This window comes from Leucoraja erinacea, chromosome 11 (genome assembly GCF_028641065.1).
Source record: "Leucoraja erinacea ecotype New England chromosome 11, Leri_hhj_1, whole genome shotgun sequence".
Lineage (NCBI taxonomy): Eukaryota > Metazoa > Chordata > Chondrichthyes > Rajiformes > Rajidae > Leucoraja > Leucoraja erinaceus.
Window position 1 is genome coordinate 56,207,228 of NC_073387.1, and position 19,725 is coordinate 56,226,952.

Genomic DNA, 19,725 nt, shown 5'->3' on the forward strand with positions numbered 1-19,725 from the left:
GTATGGAGAGAAGGCAGGTACGGGATACTGAGTTGGATGATCAGCCATGATCATATTAAATGGCGGTGCAGGCTCAAAGGGCCGAATGGCCTACTCCTGCACCTAATTTCTATGTTTCTATGTTTCTATGTTGCCTTTGGTTCGGAAATGCTAAATCTGTGTTGCCTTTGGTTTGGAAACGCTAAAGCTGTGCTGCCTAATTAAAGTTGCCTTGCCTAATTAACATTGCCTTGCCAAATTAAAGTTGCCTTGCCAAATAAAGTTGTCCAATTAAAGTTGCCTTGCCTAATTAAAGTTGCCTTGCAAAATTAAAGTTGCCTTGCCAAATTAAAGTTGCCGTGACTAATTAAAGTTGCCTTGACCAATTAAAGTTGCCTTCCCTACTATATAATTAAATGTGTAATCTTGACCACTTCCTGTTTCCTATATTGATTTCAGAAAAAACGCTACCCGTGAATCCAATTTTGCTGGTTGGTGCTTGCAGTTGGTGGTGCTATTTGCATGGAATTAAATGCATTAAATGAAAATATTAGTTCCAACACGCTTTTAATAGCGAAACATAGGCTGTTATTTCTGTGGCTGATTCCTAATGATCAAATCCACTTCATGTGCTCTGAAAGACTGCTGAGTTAAACACATTTCTTTTTTAGCAACGTATCAATTATATACAGAAATGTGTCACTGGCTGGAAAAAAAACTCGCATCAATTAGGGCGCAGCGGTAGAGTTGCTGCCTCACAGCGCCAGAGACCCGGGTTCGATCCTGACTACGGGTGCTGTCTGTACGGAGTTTGTACGTTCTCCCTGCTGTGACCAGCGTGGGTTTTCTCCGGATGCTTCGGATTCCTCCCATCCTCCAAAGATGCGCAGGTTTGTAGGTTCATTCCCTTCTGTAAATTGAAGATTGTCCCCTGTGTATGTAGGATAGTGTTAGTGTGCGGGGATCGCTGGTTGGCGCGGAGTCGATGGGTCGAAGGGCCTGTTTCCGCGCGCGCTGTATCTCTAAACTAAAGTGCAGCAGCTAAATTGTTAGTAAATTAAAAAATTACATAGATTCAGTCACAAACAAATAACTTAAATAACAGCAAAGTTAATGGAGTGTAGACAAAAATGCTGGAGAAACTCAGCGGGTGAGGCATCATCTATGGAGCGAAGGAAATAGGCAACGTTTCGGGCCCTGCCCGAAACGTTGCCTATTTCCATCGCTCCATAGATGCTGCCTCACCCGCTGAGTTTCTCCAGCATTTTTGTCTACCTTCGATTTTCCAGCATCTGCAGTTCCTTCTTAAAGGTTAATGGAGAAAATGTGTTGCAGCTTCCCTTTGAGGAGATATTTTTTCTACAATCTGTCAAGAATAAAACTGCCTCTTTAAAATATAAGCCTTCTTTTGGACAGATTTTTAAAAATCGAGACTGTCACATCTCTACACAAGATCATGTTAAAAGAAGAAAAATTTATACCTGCGTTGAAGAGAAACAGCTAAGACCTAGAAATGTCGCCTTTGCCGCCGTGCGGGAGAAACACTCTATAGAGCCTCAACTTTGAAACGGCAAACCTTTTATCTGAAGAAAGGTTTTTGGCCCGAAACGTTGCCTATTTCCTTCGCTCCATAGATGCTGCTGCACCCGCTGAGTTTCTCCAGCATTTTTGTCTACATTCGATTTTCCAGCATCTGCAGTTCCTTCTTAAACCTTTTATCTTTCCAGTTTAGCTACGTGTGGCATGTTCAAGTGAAGGCAAACAGGAGCGTGTCGGTGGATTTAGACAGCATTTACTTGATGTGTGGGAAGGAACTGCAGATGCTGGTTTAAACCGAAGATAGACACATCAATGCTGGAGTAACTCAGCGGGGCAGGCAGCATCTCTGGAGAGAATGAATGGGTGACGTTTCATGGCAAGGCCTCCAGGCTCAAGTCTGAAGAAGGGTCTCGACCCGAAACGTCGCCCATTCCTTCTCTCCAGAGATGCTCCCGTCCCACTGAGTTACTCCAGCTCTTTCTGTCTATATTTGGCATCTGGTTGAAGATCAGCCCTGACTCTCATCGTTGAAGCTCTACCCCGCAGCTAGCTCTCATGCTTCTCCTCCCTTCACTGTTTAGCTTTTCATCTTGCCCTTCTGCTCAAGTGCAGTGTGCAGATCTGCAGATTCTCCCTCCACTGTTCCTCTCTTGGCAAAGGTGTTCCGTTTAGTTTTGTTTAGAGGCACAAGATTAAGAGGGGGAGGTAGTTTGTGAAAGAATTTAATGATTTGCTCATCAGTAATATGAACTTTAGACTCAAGAGGTACAGCATGGAAACAGGCCCTTCGGCCCATTGACCAACTATCACCTGGACACCAGTCCCATCCTACACACACCAGGGACAATTTACAGAAGCTAAATAACCTACAAAACCCGCACGTCTTTGGAGTATGGGAGAAAACCGGAGCACCCGGAGAAAACCCACCCGGCCACAGGGAGAACGTGCAAACTCCATACAAACAGCACCCAAAGTCCGGAACGAACCCGGGTCTCTGGCGTTGCACAGGGCCTGTCCCACTTGGGCGTTATTTGCACGTCATTTATGCATCATGACGCAACATCATCTACGCGTTATGTCCACGTCGTGACGCACGCATGGTGCGCGGTGACACACGGTGGCGTAGGCAGTGATGCGCGCCCCAGGATTTTGGGACGTACAAAATCTTCGCGCACCAACTGCGTGAGGTGCAAATGACACACACATGGGACAGGCCCTTAAGGCAGCAACTCTACCGTTGCGCCACCGTGCCGCCCTTTAATTTTGACTGCCTACTTACCAGCACGAAAGGAGCAGCACAAGAAGGCTCATCAGCGTCTCTTCTTCCTCAGTACTCCCGTAGGTCCTTCTGCCTTCTCTCAGATCCTGGTAACTTCTACCGCTTAGCCACAAGAGCATCCTTACCAACTGCTCCCAGTATGGTATAGCCAATGCTCTGTCTCCGACCTCAACTACCCTATGTGGCAGAAAGTTCCAGAGCATCACCACACTCTGTGTGAAAAAAGTTCTGTCTCATCGCTGTTTTGAAGGATTTCCCCCTTATCGCTTAAGACTGCTCTCACCCCCAACCATGGTCCTGGACCCTCCCTACCATCGGGAGGCGCAATCTCTCCGTTGCCGAACTAGCAGGTCGAGGAACAGCTTCATTCCGGCGGCTGTCACTCTACTCAACAACGTACCTCGGTGACTGCCAATCACCACCCCACACCCCCTGGACACTTATTATTATTTATTCAAATCGTTTGCTATGTCGCTCTTCCAGGGAGATGCTAAAATTGAATCTGAATCTGAATCTGAATCTAAACTGGTATTGAACCTGGGACATAGAACAGCACAGGAACAGCCTCTTCGGCCCATAATGTCGGTGCTGAGCATGTGTCAAGTTAAATAACCTCCTCTGTGTGTATATGATCCATAACCCTCGATTCTCTGCAGATCCATGTGTTTCATTAATGCCACTATCATGTCTGCCTCCACTACCACCCCTGGCAGTGCAATCCAGGCACTCACCACCCTCTGTGTAAAAAAAAAACTTTCCCCGCACATCTCCTAAATTTTGCCTCCTTCATTTGAAAGCTACACCCTCTGGCACTGTAATGGCCCTGTCCCACTTACGCAACTTTTTCAGCGACTTGCCGGCACCCGTCATAGTCGCAGCAGGTCTCCGAAAATCTTCAACATGTTGAAAATCCAGCGGCGACCAGAACAAGGTACGACTCTTTGGGCAACTAGTCATGACCGTACAGGCTTCACCCCGCGACATGTCGCCTGTACGGTCGTGAGTCGTCTCCTCAGTCGCTCAAAGAGTCGTTTTACAGCGTCTTTCTGGTCGCCGCTGGATTTTCAACACGTTGAACATTTTCGGCGACCTGTGACGGGTGCCGGCAGTCGCCGAAAAAAGTCGCGTAAGTGGGACGGGCCCACAAGGCAGCAACTCTACCGCTGCCCCACCGTGATGCCGCCCTTATTGGAATCTGTTTGAGCTAGACGGCTCTTCACGCGAAGGTGTAATCTCTCTTCCACCTTTCAACGCTTCTGCCACTCGTTTTCCCACCACGGTTCCTGGCCAGGCTGCCAATTTGACAAGCGATCCATCGCGGAGAGAATGAAAGATTATAATGACGCTGGACTTTTGGGGTCCTTTGTTGGCATTTAAATCCCCCCCCCACACGCTCCCACTTCACCGTAATGATCATGGCCACCGCCACTTTGAACCAATGAAGTCTTTGATAAAACTTCCATCGCGGACCCTGCTGTTACAAATTGCCACTTGCACCAGTAACTGTCCGACACTCATAGATACAACTGTGACCACAATCGTGGCAAATCACTGAGGTGTCTTCAGTCTGAAAGAAATGTCATTATAACATGTAAAAAGCTGCTGCCAGCTCTGGAGCCCACTTATATATGCGACTGGCTCTGATTAAAGTGGAGCGCAGAGGTCTGGAGGAACTGTTTGCTTTCCCCTCAGATGCGCTAGTCCAGGAAAAACTTCCAAACAAGGACCACAGACCTCGACACACCTTGAGAGGTTCAATGTGCCCTTATCTTGTAAAGAAGATAGGCACAAAAAGGCTGCAGTAACTCAGCGGGTCGGGCAGCATCTCTGGAATAAAGGAATAGGTGATGTTTCAATAGACAATAGATAATAAGTGCAGGATTAGGCCAGCACCGCCATTCAATGTGATCATGGCTGGTCATCCCCAATCAGTACCCCATTCCTGCCTTCTCCCCATATCCCCTGACTCCCTTTAGAAGATTGAGGGGGGATCTTATAGAAACTTACAAAATTCTTAGGGGGTCGGGCAGGCTCGATGCAAGAAGATTGTTCCTGATGTTCGGGAAGTCCAGAACAAGGGGTCACAGTTTAAGGATAAGGGGGAAATCTTGTAGGACCGAGATGAGAAAAACATTTTTCACACAGAGAGTGGTGAATCTCTGGAATTCTCTGCCACAGAAGGTACCAGAGGACTGCCTACCAGAGAACTGGGCGAAATTCAGAGACCAACAGAGGAGGACAAAGGGCTTAATTAGGAAAGGGAAAATAGATTATGAAAGAAAGCTGGCAGGGAACATAAAAACTGACTGCAAAAGTTTTTATAGATATGTGAAGAGAAAGAGATTAGTTAAAATAAATGTAGGTCCCTTGCAGTCAGAAACAGGTGAATTGATCTTGGGGAACAAGGATATGGCGGACCAATTAAATAACTACTTTGGTTCCATCTTCACTAAGGAAGACATAAATAATCTGCCGGAAATAGCAGGGGACCAGAGGTCAAAGGAGTTGGAGGAACTGAGTGAAATCCAGGTTAGCCGGGAAGTGGTGTTAGGTAAATTGAATGGATTAAAGGCCGATAAATCCCCAGGGCCAGATAGGTTGCATCCCAGAGTACTTAAGGAAGTAGCTCCAGAAATAGTGGGTGCATTAGTGATAATTTTTCAAAACTCTTTAGATTCTGGAGTAGTTCCTGAGGATTGGAGGGTAGCTAATGTAACACCACTTTTTAAAAAGGGAGGGAGAGAGAAAACGGAGAATTACAGACCAGTTAGTCTAACATCGGTGGTGGGGAAAATTCTGCAGTCAGTTATTAAAGATGGGATAGCAGCACATTTGGAAAGTGGTGAAATCATTGGACAAAGTCAGCATGGATTTACGAAAGGTAAATCATATCTGACGAATCTTATAGAATTTTTCAAGGATGTACCTAGTAGAGTGGATAAGGGAGAACCAGTGGATGTGTTATATCTGGACTTTCAGAAGGCTTTCGACAAGGTCCCACATAAGAGATTAGTATACAAACTTAAAGCACACGGTATTGGGGGTTCAGTATTGATGTGGATAGAGAACTGGCTGGCAAACAGGAAGCAAAGAGTAGGAGTAAACTGGTCCTTTTCAGAATGGCAGGCAGTGACTAGTGGGGTACCACAAGGCTCAGTGCTGGGACCCCAGCTATTTACAATATATATTAATTATTTGGACGAGTGAATTGAATGCAATATCTCCAAGTTTGCGGATGACACTAAGCTGGGGGGCAGTGTTAGCTGTGAGGAGGATGCTAGGAGGCTGCAAGGTGACTTGGATAGGCTGGGTGAGTGGGCAAATGCATGGCAGATGCAGTATAATGTGGATAAATGTGAGGTTATCAACTTTGGTGGCAAAAACAGGAAGGCAGGCTATTATCTAAATGGTGGCCGACTAGGAAAAGGGGAGATGCAGCGAGACCTGGGTGTCGTGGTACACCAGTCATTGAAAGTAGGCATGCAGGTGCAGCAGGCAGTGAAGAAAGCGAATGGTATGTTAGCATTCATAGCAAAAGGATTTGAGTATAGAAGCAGGGAGGTTCTACTGCAGTTGTACAGGGTCTTGGTGAGACCATACCTGGAGTATTGCGTACAGTTTTGGTCTCCTAATCTGAGGAAAGACATTATTGCCATAGAGGGAGTACAGAGAAGGTTCACCAGACTGATTCCTGGGATGTCAGGACTTTCATATGAAGAAAGACTGGATAGACTCGGCTTGTACTCGCTAGAATTTAGGAGATTGAGGGGGGGATCTTATAGAAACTTACAAAATTCTTGAGGGGTTGGACAGGCTAGATGCAGGAAGATTGTTCCCGATGTTGGGGAAGTCCAGGAACAAGGGGTCACAGTTTAAGGATAAGGGGGAAATCCTTTAGGTCCGAGATGAGAAAAACATCCTCTGCCACAGAGTGGTGAATCTGTGGAATTCTCCGCCACAGAAGGTAGTTGAGGCCAGTTCATTGGCTATATTTAAGAGGGAGTTAGATGTGGCCCTTGTGGCTAAAGGGATCAGGGGGTATGGAGAGAAGGCAGGTACAGGATACTGAGTTGGCTGATCAGCCATGATCATATTGAATAGCGGTGCTGGCTCGAAGGGCCAAATGGCCTACTCCTGCACCTATTTTCTATGTTTCTATGTTTGTACCTCCACCAATGTAAAGCACTTTGGTCAACGAGAGTTGTTTTTTAAATGTGCTATAGAAATATAAGTGTGCTGACTTGACTTGACTACACATGGAATAATCAGGCAAGCGTCCTTACCTATGGTGCAGTGTTCTCCGTTCCAGCCCTCGCGACATTCACATTTTCCATCCTTGCAGCTCCCGTGCTCGGCGCAGCGAGGGTGACAGACCCGCTGGTCGCAGGCCAGCCCCGTCCAGCCTTCCTCGCAGCGGCAGATCCCCGAGATGCAGACACCGTGCGTGCCGCAATCCACCGAGCACACCTCTGGGGGGAGAAGATAATGACCCCAGTCACACCACGGTCTAACGGTGCATAGAAACATCGGCTCTGCCCTGCCCTTGAATGCACTTAGACAATACACAATAGTCAATAGGTGCAGGAGTAGGCCATTTGGCCCTTCGAGCCAGCACCGCCATTCAATGTGATCGTGGCTGATCTTACATAGAAACATAGAAAATAGGTGCAGGAGTAGAGGCCCTTCGAGCCTGCACCACCATTCAATGTGATCGGCCCTTCCAGCCAGCACCGCCATTCAATATGATCATGGCTGAACATCCAACTCAGTATCCCGTACCTGCCTTCTCTCCATACCCCCTGATCCCCTTAGCCACAAAGGCCACATCTAACTCCCTCTTAAATATAGCCAATGAACTGTGGCCTCGACTACCCTCTGCGGCAGAGAGTTCCAGAGATTCACCACTCTCAGTGTGAAAAAAGTTCTTCTCATCTCGGTTTTAAAGGATTTCCCCCTTATCCTTAAGCTGTGACCCCTTGTCCTGGACTTCCCCAACATCGGGAACAATCTTCCTGCATCTAGCCTGTCCAACCCCTTAAGAATTTTGTAAGTTTCTATAAGATCCCCCCTCAATCTCCTAAATTCTAGAGAGTATAAACCAAGTCTATCCAGTCTTTCTTCATAAGACAGTCCTGAGATCTTTTTTAACTACCTGAGGATATCCCATAGTGTGGAGCCCCCTGCAAGCTGCAGGAGACCTCATAGATACAAGGCATCAGCGAATAGACAATAGATAATCGACAATAGGTGCAGGAGTAGGCCATTGGACCCTTTCGAGCCAGCAATGTGATCAATGCTGATCATCCCCAATCAGTACCCCGTTCCTGCCTTCTCCCCATATCCCCTGACTCCGCTATCTTTAAGAGCCCTATCTAGCTCTCTCTTGAAAGCATCCAGAGAACCGGCCTCCACCACCCTCTGAGGCAGAGAATTCCACAGACTCACAACTCTCTGGGTGAAAAAGTGTTTCCTCGTCTCCGTTCTAAATGGTTTACCACTTATTCTTAAAATGTGGCCCCTGGTTCTGGACTTCCCCAACATCGGGAACTTGTTTCCTGCCTCTAGCGTGTCCAAACCCTTAATAATCTTATATGTTTCAATGAGATATCCTCTCATCCTTCTAAACTCCAGAGTATACAAGCCCAGCGGCTCCATTCTCTCAGCATATGACAGTCCCGCCATCCCGGGAATTAACCTTGTAAACCTACGCTGATCATCCAAAATCAGTACCCCATTCTTGCTTTCTCCCCATATCCCTTGATTCTGTTAGCCATCTGAACCATCCTACCAACAACCAGAGAGCAGTCCTGAGCTACTATCTACCTCAGGGGTGGGGAACCTGCAGCCTTAAGGCCCCTTGCCTAATTAAGGGCCTATCTAGCTCTCTCTTGAAAGCATCCAGAGAACTGGCCTCCACGCCGTCTGAGGCAGAGAATTCCACAGACTTCCACATGATTACACCAGATTGTAGGTAATATGAGTGAATTTCACTGCAGCGAGGTGCATGTAATCAGGCATGCTTTATTAAGTATCATTGGTAGATAAAATACTGAAACTGGAGAAACTCAGCGGGTGAGGCAGCATCTATGGAGCGAAGGAATAGGTGACTTCTGAAGAAGGGTCTCGGCCCGAAACGTCGCCTATTCCTTCGCTCCACAGATGCTGCCTCACCCGCTGAGTTTCTCCAGCATTTTTTTGTCTACCTTCGATATTTCCAGCATCTGCAGTTCCTTCTGAAACATAAAGTGTCGTTGAATCTTTTATTGATTACATGCAAAGAAAGAGCGGAGTTGTGTTACTCACCGACTGAACAGTCTGGGCCAATCCAGTCGGGGTCACAGCGGCAGAGGCCAGTTTCCGGGATGTAAGTGCCGTGCCCCGTGCACTGATCCGGGCACTGGGCGCGAGGGATCTCACAGTTTAATCCTCCCCAGCCTGGGTTGCAGTGACAGTCCCCATGCGCACACACTCCGTGACTTGAGCACGTCGGATCCAAGCAATCCACTGGAAGACATCAACAGAGCCACGCAGCGTCAGCGAGCTGTGATAATCAAGGACCCGTCTCATCCTCTGTCCTCAGGTGCCAACTTCTCTACATCGGCGAGACCAAGTGGTTTAGGCTCGGCGATCGTTTTCGCCGAACACCTCCGCTCAATCCGTCTTAACCTACCTGATCTCCCCGCTGGCCCAGCGCATCAACTTCCCCCTCCCATTCCCAATCTGACCTAAAACCTCTGTCCCACGGTACGAGTTCATTCCATGAGCTCTCTCCCGAGTTTCCCCTGATTCGAACTCGGAGATTACGGTACGAGTTCATTCCATGAGCTCTCCCGAGTTTGCCCTGATTCGAACTCGGAGATTTACGGTAATGGCCGCTCGTCGGTACTCGTGGCTCTCGTGGACATTTTTCATCGTGTTGAAAAATCTTCACGAGTCTTCACGAGCTTACCTGCCGTTAGCGAGTCTTCCCGAGTGCCTGCCGTCAGCGTTACGAGCCGCTAAGAGACGTCCCCGAGCTCCGACGTACCCGCTACGTTCATTCTCCGCGCTTACCACGAGTTTGATTTTTTTTTAAAACTCAGGAGAGCTCTTGGAATGAACTCGTACAGTGGGACAGGGCTATTACTGTCCTGGGCCTCCTCCATGGCCAGAGTGAGGCCCAGCGCAAATTAGAGGAGCAGCACCTCATATTTCGCTTGGGTAGTTTACACCCCAGCGGTATGAACATTGACTTCTGTAACTTCAGGTCGTCCTTGCTTTGTCTCTCCTTCCCCTCCCTCTTCCCAGTTCTCCCACCAGTCTTACTGTCTCCGACTACATTCTATCTCTGTCCTGCCCCCTCATAGAAACATAGAAAATAGTTGCAGGAGTAGGCCATTCGGCCCTTCGAGCCTGCACCGCCATTCAATATGACCATGGCTGATCATCCAACTCAGTATCCCGTTCCTGCCTTCTCTCCATACCCCCTGATCCCTTTAGCCCACAAGGGCCACATCTAACTCCCTCTTAAATATAGCCAATGAACTGGCCTCAACTACCTTCTGCGGCAGAGAGTTCCAGAGATTCACCACTCTCTGTGTGAAAAATGTTTTCCTCATCTTGGTCCTAAAGGATTTCCCCTTTATCCTTAAACTGTGACCCCTTGTCCTGGACTTCCCCAACATCGGGAACAATCTTCCTGCATCTAGCCTGTCCAACCCCTTAAGAATTTTGTAAGTTTCTATAAGATCCCCCCCTCAATCTTCTAAATTCTAGCGAGTACAAGCCGAGTCTATCCAGTCTTTCTTCATATGAAAGGTCCTGACATCCCAGGAATCAGTCTGGTGAACCTTCTCTGTACTCCCTCTATGGCATCAGTCGGAAGAAGGGTCTCGACCCGAAACGTCGCCCATTCCGTCTCTCCAGAGATGCTGCCTGTCCCGCTGAGTTCCTCCAGCATTTTGTGTCTACCTTCGGGTAAGGAGTAACTCTGGTAAAGAAAGTCCTGTTGCCAGGCCCTCTTGAAGATAACATTCAGATCAGAAGCAAAGTAATTCACACATGTCAAAATACAGTGCGAGGTAGGTTGCTTGGCGCCGCAGAGCTTGTTTTCACTGATTATCCACAATCTTTTGTCAGCAAATAGCTATTACTTTTGACATCTCATCTTCAACAGCATGAAGTGCTTTGTAGATACCAACATTTCAAATGTCACTGTGCAAGAATAAACATGCTTTTTTTAAATATTATCCGCTGTTGGAATTTCTCTCCGCATCATTATGATGGGAAAAAAAAAAGCATTTTTTTCAGTGTTGTGGAGTACAAGCAGCAATTATATTTTAGACGCACAAAAATGCTGGAGAAACTCAGCGAGTGCAGTAGCATTTATGGAGCGAAGGAAATAGGCAACGTTTCGGGCCGAAACCCGGAAGGAAATAGGCAACGTTTCGGGCTGAATCCCGGAAGGAAATAGGCAACATTTCAGGCTGAAACCCGGAAGGAAATAGGCAACGTTTCGGGCTGAAACCCTTCCGGGTTTCGGCCCGAAACGTTGCCTATTTCCTTCCCTCCATAGATGCCGCTGCACCCACTGAGTTTCTCCAGTATTTTTGTGTACCTTCGATTTTCCATCATCTGCAGTTCCTTCTTAAGCAATTATATTTCAGTTTAGTTTAGAGATACAGCGGGGAAACAGGCCCTTCGGCCCACCGAGTCCGAACCGGCCAGCGATCGCCCCCACACTAACACTATCCTACACACACTACGGAAAATTTACAGAAGGCAATTAACCTACAAGCCCGCGCACGTCTTTGGAGTGCGGGAGGAAACCGGAGCATCCGAGGAAAACCCACGCAGGTCACGGGGAGAAGGTTCAAACTCAGTACAGACAGCGCCCGTGGTCAGGATTGAACCCTGATCTCTGGCGCTGTGCCGACCAGCGATCCCCGCACATTAACACTATCCTACATCCACTAGGGACAATTTTGACATTTAGCAAGCCAATTCGCCTACAGACCTCTCTGTCCTGGGTCTCCTCCATGGCCACAGCGAGCAGCACCGGAAATTGGAGGAACAGCACCTCATATTCCGTTTGGGGAGGTCTCTGGCTGCATCGCTGTGAGGCATGAACTCTACCGCTCGCCACTGTTCTGCCCAAAGTTTTAGAAGGGTTAGGTCTGAAACGTTTGCTGTCTCCTGCCCCCTGACCCTCTGGGTTACCCAGCCTGCTGTCTCACCTATCCATGTTCTCCACCTGCCTTCTGAGCTCCTCCTCTCTGTGAAAAGTTTTCCATGTTCTAACCATATAACCCCAGCACGGACCCCCGCCATCCGGCGATCAGTCTGAAGAAATTTTTTTTTTTAGGGCCGACTCGTTGCCTATTTCCATCCATATGCCTCCAATTTATATGATACCAATGCTGCCTCCACCACCCGCTGAGTTTCCACACCGCCAGCACTCTTTGTGTAATCCCCTTCGCCTACCCCAAACTTCTGTACGTAATTCGAAGTCATGTGTGGGAGGAAACCGAAGATCTCGGAGAAAACCCCACTCGCAGGTCTCATCATTTTAAAGAATCGTGCAAACCTTCTGCGTACAGACAGCGGCAGTAATCGGGATCGAACCCAGGTCTCGGGCGCTGCTTTCGCTGTAAGGCAGCAACTCTACCGCTGCGCCACTGTGACTGCTTGAAGTGGTCAGAAGGGTTAGGACCTGAAACGTCACCTATTCGTTTTCTCCAGTGATGCTGCCTGACCCGCTGGGTTACTCCAGCACTCTGTGAAACGTCACCTATCCATGTTCACCACAGATGCTGCCTGACCCGCTGAGTTACTCCAGCACTCTGTGTCTATCTAAGATTTAGAGGGAAACGGATACAGTTGGCAGATCAATTTCTCTCCTGGGATAAATAACGTTCTATCGTATCGTTGCGTTTCGTATCGTAAAAAACGAGCAAATGGGCCCAGCTTAAATGGGCCATCATGTCAGATGAGTTGGGCCGAAGGGCCTCCATCTCCACTGTATGACTCTTTAGCATGGCCAATACCTACCCTGATGTTCCCTCATCCTCACCTGACCTCATTACTCTATGAAAGACAAATGTTATACATATTTATAAAACAAAACACAAGCACCACAACAAGCAGCCAGTAAAATGTAATTTTTCCATTCAAGTGGTGATAATCAAGTATGTCAACTTTTAGAGTATTAAATGATACACATACAAGCTGATTTGTCATAATTAGCATGTCATGAGGTCAATTAGAAGCTTATTACAACTCGTTATATCTTGATTAGAGGGAAATTATTGCCTGAGAATTAAAAATATGTTTTAATCAGCATTTGCTTTCCATTGAAATGCTATCGTGGGGCGGCACGGTGGCACAGCGGTAGATTCGCCGCCTCACGGCGCCACAGACCCGGGTTCGAATCTAACTATGGGCGCTGTCTGTACGGAGTTTGCACGTTCTCCCCGTGACCTGCGTGGGTTTTCTCCGAGATCTTCGGTTTCCTCCCACACTCCAAAGAGGCAAAGGGTTTGTAGGTTAATTGGCTTGGTGTAATTGTATGAATGTAAAATTGTCCTCAGTGTGTGTAGGGTTGTGTTAATAGAATATAGAATAGTTTCTTTATTGTCATTGTAACATGAACCATGTACAACGAATGTGCGGGCATCGCTGGTCGGCGCGGACTCGGTGGGCCGAAGGGCCAGTTTCAGTGCTGTATCTCTAAACCAAACTAAACTAATCCCCAACCATTTGAATGTAAGCAGCTCTGGAGTCACCTTCCCTCTGGAAGGCAACTCCGGACTGTCAAAGCTGCTGCAGCCAGATATAAAAACAGTTTTTATCCACGAGTAGTTGCTCTACTTAACAGCCAAAAATCTGTAGCCTCCCTTTGATCTGGTATTTTGTTGGTTCACATGCTTGATCAATGGTGTTTTATCATTAATGTTTTATTAATATTAATGTTTAGTGTTTTCTGAGTCATTCGTAACTGTCACTGTGTGTCATGTTGTTGCTTGTGGGCAGAGCACCAAGGCAAATTCCTTGTATGTGAAAAATTGACCAATAAATGTACTTACTTACTTTCTGATGAACATAGGGGAATACTTACAAAATTCTTAAGGGGTTGGACAGGCTAGATGCAGGAAGATTGCTCCCGATGTTGGGGAAGTCCAGGACAAGGGGTCACAGCTTAAGGATAAGGGGGACATCCTTTAAAACTGAGATGAGAAGAACTTTTTTCACACAGAGAGTGGTGAATCTCTGGAACTCTCTGCCACAGAGGGTAGTCCAGGCCAGTTCATTGGCAATATTTAAGAGGGAGTTAGATGTGGCCCTTGTGGCTAAGGGGATCAGAGGGTATGGAGAGAAGGCAGGTACAGGATACTGAGTTGGATGATCAGCCATGATCATATAGAATGGCGGTGCAGGCTCGAAGGGCCGAATGGCCTACTCCTGCACCTAATTTCTATGTTTCTATCTGTGGTGGTGCTACAATGCATCAACCTGAAGAAGGATCCCGACCCGAAACGTCACCTATCCATGTCCTCCACAGATGCTGCCTGACCCGCTGAGTTATGATGCAGCAGCATCTATGGAGCTAAGGAAATAGGCAACTTTTTGGGGAAATCCTTCTGGAAATAGGCAACTTTTCGGGCCGAAATCCTTCTGGAAATAGGCAACGTTTCGGGCCGAAACCCTTACGGGTTTCGGCCCGAAACGTTGCCTATTTCCTTAGCTCCATAGATGCTGCCTGACCCGCTGAGTTACCCCAGCACTCTGTGAAACGTCACCTATCCATGTTCTCCACAGATGCTGCCTGACCCGCTGAGTTACTCCAGCACTCTGTGAAACGTCACCTATCCATGTTCTCCACAGATGCTGCCTGACCCGCTGAGTTACTCCAGCACTCTGTGAAACATCACCTATCCATGTTCTCCACAGATGCTGCCTGACCCGCTGAGTTACTCCAGCACTCTTGTTTGTTGGGCCCCTTCCCAATCTAATGGGTTAGTAGCAATAATGGGGCTGAATGGTAAATGGTCCAGGAGCTGATGTTTTGAGCTGAGATAAATGACAATGGTGCAAAGAAGGGAGGACTAAAGGCTTAAAATGATATTTCAAAGGATATTGGGTAATAAACATTGTTATGTGGGGGTGGACCAAGTTAGGAGACTGAGGCTGTGACAAGAGAACCGGGCAAAATCATGTAAGTGGGACAGGCCCTTTTAGTGCTAAATGGAGGAAGCAACGAAAGAAAAAAGATCAAATTAAAATTGGAGATAAATGTGTCCCACTTAATTAAATTACTTCATCTTTCAAAGAAAGACCATCCAGTTAAATCTGGAAACCAATTAGTGATTTGTTTTAGCTGAGCTCAGCACAGGTCAGTGTTAATTCCTCACACATTCGAGACAACGGTTCAAATGCTCAACATCAATTAGGTAAATGAGAAAATCAAAAAGGACTCGGAGCAGATAAGCAATTTTATTTCTTCTTTGTTCTAATTTGATTCTTTCTAATCATGGAGAGGCCATCATTCTCTCATGGAGAGAATGGAGCGGCTGGGCTTGTACACTGGAGTTTAGGATGATAGGGCATCTCATTGAAACATATAAGATTATTAAGGTACACAAAAATGCGGGAGAAACTCAGCGGGTGCAGCAGCATCTATGGAGCGAAGGAAATAGGTAACGATTCGGGCCGAAACCCTTCTTCAGACTGATAGGGGGTGACGGGGAGAAGGAAGGAAAAAGGGGGAGGAGGAGGAGCCCGAGGGCTGGGGGATGGGAGGAGACAGCTCGAGGGTTAAGGAAGGGGTGGAGACAGCAAGGGCTAGCAAAATTGGGAGAATTCAACGTTCATGCCATCCGGACGCAAGCAACCCAGGCGGAATATGAGGTGCTGTTCCTCCAATTTCCGGTGTTGCTCACTCTGGCAATGGAGGAGACCCAGGACAGAGAGGTCGGATTGGGAATGGGAGGGGGAGTTGAAGTGCTGAGCCACCAGGAGGTCAGGTAGGTTCTTGCGGACCGAGCGGAGGTGTTCGGCGAAACGATCGCCCAACCTACGCTTAGTCTCCCCGATGTAGATCAGCTGACATCTAGAGCAACGGATGCAGTAGATGAGGTTGGAGGAGATACAGGTGAACCTCTGTCGCACCTGGAACGACTGCTCTGGTCCTTGAATGGAGTCGAGGGGGGAGGTGAAGGGACAGGTGTTGCATTTCTTGCGGTTGCAGCAGAAAGTGCCCGGGGAGGGGGTGGCGCGGGAGGGAAGGGAAGAATTGACAAGGGAGTTGCGGAAGGAGCGGTCTTTGCGGAAGGCAGACATGGGTGGAGATGGGAAGATGTGGCGAGTGGTGGGGTCACGTTGGAGGTGGCGGAAATGGAGGAGGATTATTTGTTGTATGTGACGGCTGGTGGGGTGAAAGGTGAGGACTAGGGGGACTCTGCCCTTGTTGCGAGTGCGGGGATGGGGAGATAGAGCAGTGTTGCGGGGTATGGATGAGACCCTGGTGCGAGCCTCATTTATGGTGGAGGAGGGGAATCCCCGTTCCCTGAAGAATGAGGACATTTAAGGGTTTGGACACGCTAGAGGCAGAAAACATGTTCCCGATGTTGGGGGAGTCCAGAACCAGGGGCCACAGTTTAAGAATAAGGGGTAAGCCATTTAGAACGGAGACGAGGAAACACTTTTTCACACAGAGTGTTGTGAGTCTGTGGAATACTCTGCCTCAGAGGGCGGTGGAGGCCGGTTCTCCGGATACTTTCAAGAGAGAGCTAGATAGGGCTCTTAAAGATAGCGGAGTCGGGGAATACGGGGAGAAGGCAGGAACGGGGTACTGATTGGGGATGATCAGCCATGATCACATTGAATGGCGGTGCTGGCTCGAAAGGCCAAATGGCACCTATTGTCTATTGTCTATTGTTTTAGCCACAAGGGGAGATGGGCCAAACGTAGATCGTTTTCTTCGGACAGTGTTTCCAGGGATTGATAGATTGATAGCCTCTTCTCCTGCACCTATTGTCTATTGTCTCCCGGCGACCTGCGTGGGTTTTCTCCAGGTGCTCCGGTTTACTCCCGCACTCCAAAGACGTACAGGTTTGTAAGTTACTTTGGCTTGGGTGAAATAAATTGTTAATTGCCCCTAGTGTGTGTCGGAGAGTGCAGTGTGCGGGGGTCGTGGGTCAGAGGGCCTGTGTCCACGCTATATCTCTAAACTAAGCTGCTGCAAATCGATCAGAAATTATATTAAGTAATGGAATTAATTTTATTGGTTTGTATTCATAACTAAGACTGGAGTTGGCCATTTTGTATGTGGCTGGATTTACCACGAAATAGAATTAGTAGTTAATTGCTTTTTAAAAAAACTTACAGGGTCACGAGCATGCCTACAGCATTCTGTGTATTATATTTAAGTTGTGGCGATGACGTTCGACCAGTTTGCTGCGGAGCCAAATGTTCCCTCAAAGCAGAGAACAAATCGTGCTTGTGATTCGATTTTGCTCTCCACTCATTTGAGAATTAATTATTGGCAGAAAGCCAGAGCCAGGGGCCGCACACAGTCTTAGAATGAACGGGAGGTCATTTAAGACTGTGGTGAGAAAAAACTTTTTCGCCCAGAGAGTTGGGGATTTGTGGGAATTCCCTGCCACAGAGGGCAGTGGAGGACAAATCACTGGATGGATTTAAGAGAGAGTTAGATAGAGCTCTAGTGGCTAGTGGAATCAAGGGATATGGGGAGAAGGCAGGCACGGGGTACTGATTGGGGATGATCAGCCATGATCACATTGAATGGCGGTGCTGACTCGAAGGGCCGAATGGCCTCTACTCCTGCACCTATTGTCTATGTTTCCATGTTGAAACCTCCAGAGACTGGAGATGTTGCGTTAAAATGTATTACACTGGGTTTTCAATTTTGGTTGGGCCGAATGATCTACTTTTGAATTGTTCAGCGATCTAGAGAATGGAGTGCTGCAATGTTCCATTGAAATCATCCACCAGGCATGACACAGAGCGGAAGAGTTGCTGTCTCACAGCGCCAGAGACTCGGGTTCGATCCCGACTGCGGGTGCTAACCGTACGAATTGTCCCTAGTGTGTGTCAGTGTGCGGGGATCGCTGGTCGGCACGGGCAAGGTGGGCTGAACGGCCTGTTTCCGCGCTGTATCTCTAAACTAAACTAAACCAAGTCTAAAAAACAAAGCTAAATGCTCTGTAATTCTAAGATAGGCACAAAAAGCTGGAGTGACTCAGCGGGTCAGGCAGCATCTCTGGAGAGAAGGAACGGGTGACGTTTTGGGCCGAGACCCTTCTTGTCCTGGAATTCTGCTGGGGGGAAATAACTATATTCAAATATTTGTGAGACAAATGTGGGAGCGGACATTTACAACATGGTCACATTTCGAGGGCAGTGGGGAGTATATTTGTTGTTTGTGGAACTAATACAACTGGCGACAGGAGGAGCCTCTGGTCAGAACCAACTTCACTGACCACAGTTGCAGAATAAATTGCAGCTACATTTCTAGTCTGTTCACTGCTGGAAGTCTAACTCGTCAAATCGTTCTCCCATTTACTGCACTCTCTCATCTACCGTCCCAGCGAAAATACAATTTTGGGAAGATTATTCCGCTGGCTGCAGTGATCTTCTGTTCTTTAGACCAAATAATGCCCAGAGTAGAGGAATCGAGAATTAGACGACATAGGTTTAAAGGTAAAGGGTGGAAAGATTTTATAGAGATCTGAGGGATACCTTTTTCACACAAAGGTTGGTGGGTGTATGGAACGAGCTGCCGGAGGAAAAGTACAGGGTCCGGGACTATCACAACATTTAAGAAACATTTAGACAGGTACATGGATAGGACAGGTTTGGAGGGATATGGGCCAAACGCAGGCAGTGGGACTAATGTGGTTTATACTCTCTCAATTTAGGAGATTGAGAGGGGATCTTATAGATTACAAAATTCTTTTTGGACAGGCTCATTTGCAGGAAGATTAATTATTGGGGAAGTCCAGGACCAGGGGTCACAGCTTTAGGATAAGGGGGAAATCCTTTAAAACCGAGATGAGAAGAACTTTTTTCACACAGAGAGTGGGGAATCTCTGGAATTCTCTGCCACAGAGGGTAGTTGAGGCCAGTTCATTGGCTATATTTAAGAGAGAGTTAGATGTGGCCCTTGTGGCTAAAGGGATCAGGGGGTATGGAGAGAAGGCAGGTACAGGATACTGATTGGGGATGATCAGCCATGATCATATTGAATGGCGGTGCTGGCTCAAAGGGCCGAATGGCCTACTCCTGCACCTAATTGTCTATGTTTCTATGTTTCTCCAGAGACTGGAGATGTTGCGTTAAAATGTGGGCTGGGTGTGGGCAATTTTGTTGGGCCGAAGGGCCTTTTGAATTGTTCCATCTAGAGCTGGGTCACTGCTATGACACCATGAAATCATCCAAATGGACATATTTTAGATTCACGAGAGACGCAAAATGGGCGGTACGGTGGCGCAGCGGTAGGGTTGCTGCCCTGCAGCGCCGGAGACACGGGTTCGATCCTGACTACGGTCACTGTCTGTACGGAGTTTGACAGTTCTCCCCATGACCTGTGTTAGTTTTCTCCGAGATCTTCGCCTTCCTCCCACACACCAAAGACGTGCAGGTATGTAGGTTAATTTTCTTTGGTTAGTTGTAAAATTGCCCCTAGTGTGCGGGATAGTTCTAGTGTAAGGGGTCGGCATGGAATTGGTGGGCCGAAGGGCCTGTTTCCACGTTGTATCTCTAAAGTCTAAAGCTTAAGAATTGAAAGATTTTTCTCATTCAGATCGAGCGTGGGACGGTACAGCACAGGAACAGGCCATTCAGCCCACAATGTCTGTGCTGAGACCATCACTTATCTCCCACCACAGTTGTCATCCATAATGCAGCAATTCCCTAGTCTGTCCACTGCT

General features: G+C 47.6%; 1 protein-coding gene across 1 annotated transcript in view; it reads right to left on the reverse strand.

Annotated features, from left to right (window-relative positions):
• The window catches only part of LOC129701385 (teneurin-2-like), a 372,354-nt gene that overhangs the window by 109,058 nt on the left and 243,571 nt on the right, over positions 1-19,725 (reverse strand). Inside the window, exons 8-9 of the mRNA XM_055642523.1 lie at positions 9,101-9,301; positions 7,081-7,266 (exon numbers count right to left, since the gene is read on the reverse strand). Coding sequence (XP_055498498.1) covers positions 7,081-7,266; positions 9,101-9,301 — 387 coding nt within the window. The remainder of the gene's footprint in view (positions 1-7,080; positions 7,267-9,100; positions 9,302-19,725) is intronic.